Source organism: Gopherus flavomarginatus, chromosome 15 (assembly GCF_025201925.1).
Source record: "Gopherus flavomarginatus isolate rGopFla2 chromosome 15, rGopFla2.mat.asm, whole genome shotgun sequence".
In the NCBI taxonomy this organism is placed as follows: domain Eukaryota; kingdom Metazoa; phylum Chordata; order Testudines; family Testudinidae; genus Gopherus; species Gopherus flavomarginatus.
The window spans coordinates 4,328,949-4,336,914 of record NC_066631.1 but is presented as its reverse complement, the minus strand read 5'-3'; the positions used below and the strand labels follow the sequence as shown (position 1 = coordinate 4,336,914).

Genomic DNA, 7,966 nt, shown 5'->3' with positions numbered 1-7,966 from the left:
CCCCCAAGAAGGGCAGAGGTGTGACAAATGGACGGGGAGGCCCTGCTGACTGGGCAGTGGTTAGATGGAGGCAGATGCTGATCCAAGGCCAGGGGAGGGGGAAAGGCTGTCAAGAGACTGTGAAAGCTTACCTTCTGTACAGCTGGCTGGTGAGACAGGCCCAGCAGGGAGCACCAATCCCCAGCCATACACTCTGGGCCAGGATTTCCTGCAGAGGCCTGTGATGTTGGGCACCCAACTGGAGATGCCTTGAAGGGGGCCTGATATCCAGGGGGCAGGTGCCAAGCTCTTCCTCAAAACCAGGGCCTAAAATCTCTGCTCCCTTGAAGTATTGGGAGTGGCCAGGTTAGTCTGTATCCACAAAACCAAGAAGGAGTCCAGTGGCACCTTAAAGACTAACAGATTTATTTGGGCATAAGCTTTTGTGGGTAAAAAACCCACTTCTTCAGGTGCATGGAGTGAAAGCTACAGATGCAGGCAGTTAGTCTTTAAGGTGCCACTGGACGCCTTCTTGTTTTTGTTCCCTTGAAAAGTCTCAGCCAGGCCCTGGGGCTGGAGTGCCCCCGAGGGGCAGGGGATGTAGAGGGGAAAGCCTGGCACCGCCACCTTCCTTCCTCTGGGCTTTCCACAATGCAGTGGAGCCCCAGGATTTTTCTCTGCTGCCCTGATTGCAGTGTTCCCCCGCCCTGGCTCTGTTAGCTTTGCCCAGCATGCTGGGAGGAGGCTGTGAAAGGCCGGGCTGTGGGGACTCCTGCCGGCTCCCAGCCCCCTGCAGCAGCTGCTTCAATTCCTCTTTGAGGTCCCCTGCTAATGGAGTTCCAACGCTCTGTTAAATGGTCACAAATGGCTCCTGTTGGCCTGCTCCAGCCATTCCCAGGCTGCCCCCCTTTGAGGCAAGCAGGGAGGTGCGAGGGGCACCCTGCCTTGAAGGTGTTGGTGCTCAGTCCCATGTGTGAAAAGCCCCAGGGCTGCGAGGGAACAGGCCAGTAACCAGGCAGCGCAGGGAGCAGGCAGGGAGCGACTGGGCTGTGAATACACCCACAAATGATGATACTCTTTGCTAGCCTTTCCTTGGCAAGCTGTCTGCTGGCTCTCACTCTCAGCAAGCAGCGAGGCAATGGGCAGCCTGGCTGAGCGATAGGTATGGGCGGGGGGCAGGAGTCTGCAGGTCCAGGGGATGGGTGACCTTGCAAGGGGAAAGGAGGTTTTTTGGCATGAGACACAAGGCACAGCTGGGAAGCGTGGGTTGGACCGAAGCCATGGGATGCTCAGGCTGGGCTCTCTGGCAGCGAGGTGCATCAGGCTGTGGGATGAGACAGTGCACTGGGTCCAAGCTGCAGAGGGACACTGCCGGAGGCCTCACCCCCAACTCTCCCTGCTTTAACCCCTTACATCCCACTCACCTCCTAGAGTCGAGGGTGGAAACCAGGCGTCTTGGCTCACAGACATCCTACTGTGGTGGTTGAGGTGAGGATTGCAGTGAGTTCCCTGTGGCTAGTGAGCTCTCATGAGCTTCCTGGGAGATGGCTAACATGCAGGGTCGGCGCTACTATTTAGGCAGCCTAGGCAATCCCCTACGGTGCCAGGATTATTGGGGGGGCGGCATTTTGCCAGGGGGGCGGCAGGTGGCTCCAGTGGACCTCCCGCAGCCATGCCTGCGGACGGTTGGCTGCTCTCGCAGCTCCGGTGGACCTCCCACAGGCATGCCTGCGGCAGCTCCACCAGAGCCACGGACCAACAGACCCTCCGCAGAAATACCCGCGGCAGGTCAACCGGAGCCGCGGGATCAGCGCGGGGGGCAGCGAAATGGCTGAGCACCTAGGGCGCGAGAAACCCTGGCGCCGGTCCTGCTAACACGAGCTCATTCTGTTTACAGCTCACAGATAGTGCAGGGGAGGAGGAACTAGCAGATCTGACCTATAACCTACTAGCCCCCTTCTCTGCCCCGCCCCCCGCAGACACCCTGAGCTCACTGCTCCTAGAGGTTCAGTCCAGCCTCAAAAACAAATTCCTTGGTTCTGAAAGCCTGGGTCCTGAGGCCCAGTTCAGCCCCCAGGACTGATCCGGGGCAACATGCCAAGTAAGGCCTGAGACCAGGGTAGATGGGCCTATGGATCTGATCTGGAGCCACAGATACCACTGGTTGTGTCCCTTGATCTGATCTGGAGGGAAGTAGGAGGGATACTGGGCTGCCTGATGGGGAGGGACAAGGGGGTTGATACTGGTCAGACTGGGGCCTGAGGAGACTAGCCTGGTTGGGCCCTGGCTTTGGCCGTGGCACCCCTGGCAGGCCCCAGGGTATTTGGGTACAATACATTCTTAGAGGGGAAGATGTAGGAGAAGCAGCACGATCACTCCCACCGCAGCCTCATGAAGTGAATCACCACGCAGCCTTCGCCCAGGACTATTCCAGTCCAAAAGGCGCCCAGGTCTGCGCCTAGTGCCGCACAGGTACAGGTCAGGTGGCCCCAGGAGCAGCCAGGCTGCAGAGCACAGAGTTAGCCTGAAGGCACAAGCAGAGAAATGGGAGCTGAGAACAGGCGTCACTGCAGCAAAGTGGCAGAACTGGAACTTCCCAGAGCTCCAGGGAAGTCACACGTGAGAGCCTGAGCATGAGGGGGCTTCCCCTTCGCAAGGAACGGGGCCTGGTGAAAAGATAACCCCTAGCACTGGCTGAAAATGCAGTGGTAGCCGTTCCTGGGAAAGCAGGGGCTGGGCAAGCCAAGAGTCAGTGGCTAAGGCACTCAGCTCTGTCAAGGCCCCTCACAGAAACCCTGCCTTCGTGTGGCCAGAAACCTCCCGCCAGAGTCAGCGATCAGGCTGAGAACTGGCCTCGGCGTCACACCCTGGGGTAGCAGCCCCAGCCCTCCTGAAAAGCAGTTACAGGCAGCGCTGGTGTCTGACACCCTTCATCACAACTCCCCCTGCCCTGTGCTGGGCCTGCCCCCCCCTTGTGTCGTCATTCGTGCCAGGCCAAGCCCCACAGAGGAGAAGCACAAAAGGAGAGTGAGCTGGGCTTTGTGACTGGCCCTGCCCGTTACTGCATGCTGAGGACCATGTTCCCTTGAGTGGGCACCGGCACCGAGGGCGTTTGTAGGGACCCACTGGCAGGGGGGTAGCAAAGAATCCTGTGGCACCTTATAGACTAACAGACGTTTTGGAGCATGAGCTTTCGTGGGTGAATACCCACTTCCTCAGATGCAGATGGCAGGGGGGTGTTGGTTATGTGAAAGAATTGCTGCCCTCTACACCCATGTGTGTGCCTTGGCCTGAGCCTGGCCCCTCCCAGCCCTACCTGAGGGTTAATCCCCCCGGGGAGAGGGGTGGAGAGGAAGCCCTGCTGAATCCTCCCCCATCTGCACTATCTGAGCAAGCGCAGTACTCGGCCTGCAGGTTGCCTGGCAAGGTACGTTCCTTACGATGGGTCTGTGACGTGCTCTGGTTTGCAAAGGGGAGCTCGCTCCTGGTGCGCCACAGAAAATGCATAATAATGTCATTCTTCCGGGGGGGGGGGTGGAGGGTGAGGGTTAGCCTGTGCTCCATCCCCCACACAGCTCTTCTCTTAACCCTAGAGCTGCATTGCGTCCATCAGTGTCAGAAGCACACACTGTTCCCACCTTTGGGTGGCCCTTCCTCCATCCCCAGGTGCTCTGCCACATCTTCCCCTGCCACACCGCCCCATCCCTGGGCCAGAACCACCAACTCCCAGGCCTCTCTCTTGCCTTACCTGGGTCACCAGCCCTCTCCCCCTCAACACTTCCCCCGGCCACCTTCCCCCAGGCTGTCCTCTGCCCAGCCTCAGGCACTCATGGCTGGTCCCCCAGCGAGCACCCGCACGCTCAGCCCTGCCCATGCCGGTGCTGCTGCCCTCTCCCCTGAGGATGGGCTCTGAGCAAATGCAGGGCAGGGCCCCCTGCCACCCTCAAGATAGGTTTGTGGTAAGCTGCCTGCTGCCTCCCCCGTCCCCCACCCCCAACTCCTCCTCCAGTGGGAATATGGTGGCATGCAAAGGAAGCTGGTTTACGGTGAATCCTGGCATTAGTGTCCAAGGGGGCCAGAATTGTGTGTGTGTGTGTGTGTGTGTGTGTGTGAACACATTAGCAGGGGCACACTCACACTGATGTAAATCCAGTTACTGCCATCAGCAGAGTTACTCTGGATTTACACCAGCGCTGCGAAGGGTGGAATCTGGCCATGTGTTTGAGCTTCTCTTCTCTGTGCATTTACCACCAGCGAGCTCTCCCCCACCCCCAGCAGCTCAGCAGAGCAGCCTCTCTAGCGGAGGGCCCCTGGGTGCTGTTATAACCCAGGCGTCTGTCACCAGCAGCGGCTAGATTTGGCCCAGGATTTGTGGTGGTTCCCACTCTAGGACCAGGGAATTTATACAGTGAAGATCCCAGTGCCGGTGCTCGCTGCAGCCTGGAGATGCGGTGTTTGAATGGCACCTACTGGTACTGGCGGGCAGCACATCACAGAGACACCGTGTCTCTGACACTGCATGGCACCTCCTGCTTCTGCGGATGGTTCATGTCACCATTCATTCTTCCAGCCCCAGGCAAGGCAGGAGTCGGCTCATGTCTCCACAGGTGGGGGGTTTGCTCTGGTGTAAGTGCAGACCCCGCAGAGCCCCCGGACCCCGCACAGTTCCCGGACCACCATTCACACCCTGAACCGGACCCCGCACAGCCCCCGGACCCACCATTCACAGCCCGAACCGGACCCCGCACAGCTCCCAGACCCACCATTCACAGCCCGAACCGGACCCCGCACAGCCCCCGGACCCACCATTCACACCCTGAACCGGACCCCGCACAGCTCCCGGACCCACCATTCACAGCCCAAACCGGACCCCGCACAGCTCCCGGACTCACCATTCACAGCCCGAACCGGGCCCCGCACAGCTCCCGGACCCACCATTCACAGCCCGAACCGGACCCCGCACAGCCCCCGGACCCACCATTCACACCCTGAACCGGACCCCGCACAGCTCCCGGACCCACCATTCACAGCCCGAACCGGACCCCGCACAGCCCCCGGACCCACCATTCACACCCTGAACCGGGCCCCGCACAGCTCCCGGACCCACCATTCACAGCCCGAACCGGACCCCGCACAGCTCCCGGACTCACCATTCACAGCCCGAACCGGACCCCGCACAGCTCCGGGACTCACCATTCACACCCTGAACCGGACCCCGCACAGCTCCCGGACCCACCATTCACAGCCCAAACCGGACCCCGCACAGCTCCCGGACCCACCATTCACACCCTGAACCGGACCCCGCACAGCTCCCGGACCCACCATTCACAGCCCGAACCGGACCCCGCACAGCTCCCGGACTCACCATTCACACCCTGAACCGGACCCCGCACAGCTCCCGGACTCACCATTCACAGCCCGAACCGGACCCCGCACAGCTCCCGGACTCACCATTCACAGCCCGAACCGGACCCCGCACAGCTCCCGGACTCACCATTCACACCCTGAACCGGACCCCGCACAGGTCCCGGACCCACCATTCACACCCTGAACCGGACCCCGCACAGCTCCCGGACCCACCATTCACAGCCCGAACCGGACCCCGCACAGCTCCCGGACCCACCATTCACAGCCCGAACCGGACCCCGCACAGCCCCCAGACCCACCATTCACACCCTGAACCAGACCCCGCACAGCCCCCGGACTCACCATTCACACCCTGAACCGGACCCCGCACAGCTCCCGGACTCACCATTCACACCCTGAACCGGACCCCGCACAGGTCCCGGACCCACCATTCACACCCTGAACCGGACCCCGCACAGCTCCCGGACCCACCATTCACAGCCCGAACCGGACCCCGCACAGCTCCCGGACTCACCATTCACACCCTGAACCGGACCCCGCACAGCTCCCGGACCCACCATTCACAGCCCGAACCGGACCCCGCACAGCTCCCGGACCCACCATTCACAGCCCGAACCGGACCCCGCACAGCCTCCGGACTCAGCATTCACAGCCCGAACCGGACCCCGTACAGCCCCCGGACCCACCATTCACACCCTGAACCGGACCCCGCACAGCTCCCAGACCACCATTCACACCCTGAACCGGACCCCGACTCACCATTCACAGCCCAAAGCGGACCCTGCAAAGCCCCCAGACCCGGCACAGCCCGAAGCGGACCCCGCCCAGGCCCCGGACCCACCATTCACAGCCGGAACCGGACTCAGCATCCGCCGGCGCCCCCGACCGGACCCAGGGCTCTCGCTGTCCCCACCAAGAATCCGACCAGCGCTGCAGAGTTCCTGAAAAACTATTTTATTGGTTTACAGGGAGGGAGCCGCCCGCAGGGACCAGCCCAGCTCCGGGGGCTCCCGGCCTGCGGAGCCGAGCCCGCCCGGGCGCTAATCGGGCCGAGCGGGCGGGGAACCCGGACCCCCTGAGCAGGGCCCAAGGCTGGGACCGAGCGGGCGCAGAGGCAGCTCTCTCGCACTGCGCAGCCGAAGCCAGAGCCGGGGCTGCTGCTGCGGACCCCGGAGCAGGAGCGATCCAGCGCCGCCGGACCGCGCCGAGCTCCCGGCGGCGCCTGTCCAGCGTCCGCGGGCTCCGAGCCCGTCAGTGCGTCCGGCCGCGGCTCCCCGGGCGCCCCTACACCTTGGTGGCCAGCGAGTGCAGCTCGGATTTCTGGGTCTGCGCGCTGAGCGTGGAGGAGCCCGAGCCGGCCGGGCCGCGCAGCGCCGGGCGCAGCCCCAGCAGCAGGCGGCACTGCGCGCGGAAGCGCAGGTCGAAGAAGGCGTAGAGGAAGGGGTTGAGGCAGCTGTTGATGTAGGCCAGGCAGGTGGCGTAGGGGTGCAGCAGCACGACGAGGCCGAGGAAGGCGCAGGGCAGGTCCAGCAGCCCCAGCTCGCTGAGCACGTAGAGGCTTTTGAGCAGGTGGAAGGGCAGCCAGCAGAGCGCGAACACCGCCACCAGCGTGGCGATGATGCGCAGCAGCCGCCGCTTCTCCTGCTCCTTGCGCAGGTGCTGGAAGTGGCGGCTGAGGCTGGCGCCGATGCAGCAGTAGAAGAGGGTCATGAGCAGCAGCGGCAGCAGGAAGCCCAGCGCCGTGGTGCCCAGGCTGAGCGCGCCCCTCCAGTAGCGCTCGCTCTGCGCGCTGGCCACGCCGCTGAAGTCCATGTCGCAGACCGTGAGGTTGTCGGCCGGGCCGGGCTGCGTGTCGCGCAGCAGCAGGGCGGGCAGGGCCAGCAGGCCGGCCAGCAGCCAGAGCGCGGCCAGCGGCAGCAGCGCCGAGGCGCGGGGGCGCACGGGCCGGGAGCGCGGCAGGGAGCGCACGATGGCCAAGTAGCGCTGGAAGCTGAGGCAGCCCAGGCAGAAGGCGGAGGCGAACATGTTGAGCAGCACCAGGTAGCTGCTGAGCTTGCACAGCGCCGAGCCGAAGGGCCAGTGGAAGCGCAGCGCCGTGTACGCGGCCCACAGCGGCAGGGTCACCACGAAGGCCAGGTCGGCCAGCGCCAGGTTGCCGATGTAGGTGTCGGCGGAGCGGCGCTTGGCCCGCGGGCCGCGCCACACGGTGAAGATCACCAGCCCGTTGCCCGACAGCCCCAGCACGAAGACCAGCATGTAGAGCACGGGTAGCAGCGAGAAGGACACTTCCCAGTCCGCCGGCCACTCGCACTGCGCGCCCGGGCCGCTCTCGTTCCCGTCCCCGTAGTAATAGTAGGGCTCGTCCTCCATGGCCCCGCACTGCGCCCCGCCGCTCTCCCGCTGCCTATAAGGGGGCTCCCGCCACTGCCCCCCGCCCCCTGCGGCGCGGCCGGAGACCCACCCCCGGCTGCCGCTCTGCCGGCCCGGCCCAGCCCGCCGGGGGCCGGGCGTCCCGGGCCAGCGTCCTGCGCCCGCCCCAGGCACATGCCGGGCCAGAATCCTTTCCCCACCGCACACCCCGGGCCAGAATCCCTGCCCCCGCCCAGGCACATCCCGGGCC

The 7,966-nt window shown here is 63.8% G+C and overlaps 1 protein-coding gene across 1 annotated transcript; it reads right to left on the bottom strand.

Moving 5' to 3' along the window:
• Positions 1-6,297: 6,297 nt before the first annotated feature.
• On the bottom strand, positions 6,298-7,732 carry LOC127034692 (apelin receptor-like). Its single transcript, XM_050923851.1, has one exon. The coding sequence runs from the start codon at positions 7,714-7,716 to the stop codon at positions 6,631-6,633; it is 1,086 nt and encodes a 361-aa protein (XP_050779808.1). The 5' UTR covers positions 7,717-7,732; the 3' UTR covers positions 6,298-6,630.
• Positions 7,733-7,966: the final 234 nt, after the last annotated feature.

Excerpts from the sequence above, each read along its gene's own strand:
- LOC127034692 (XM_050923851.1), bottom strand. The coding sequence starts at position 7,716 with ATGGAGGACGAGCCCTACTATTACTACGGGGACGGGAACGAGAGCGGC.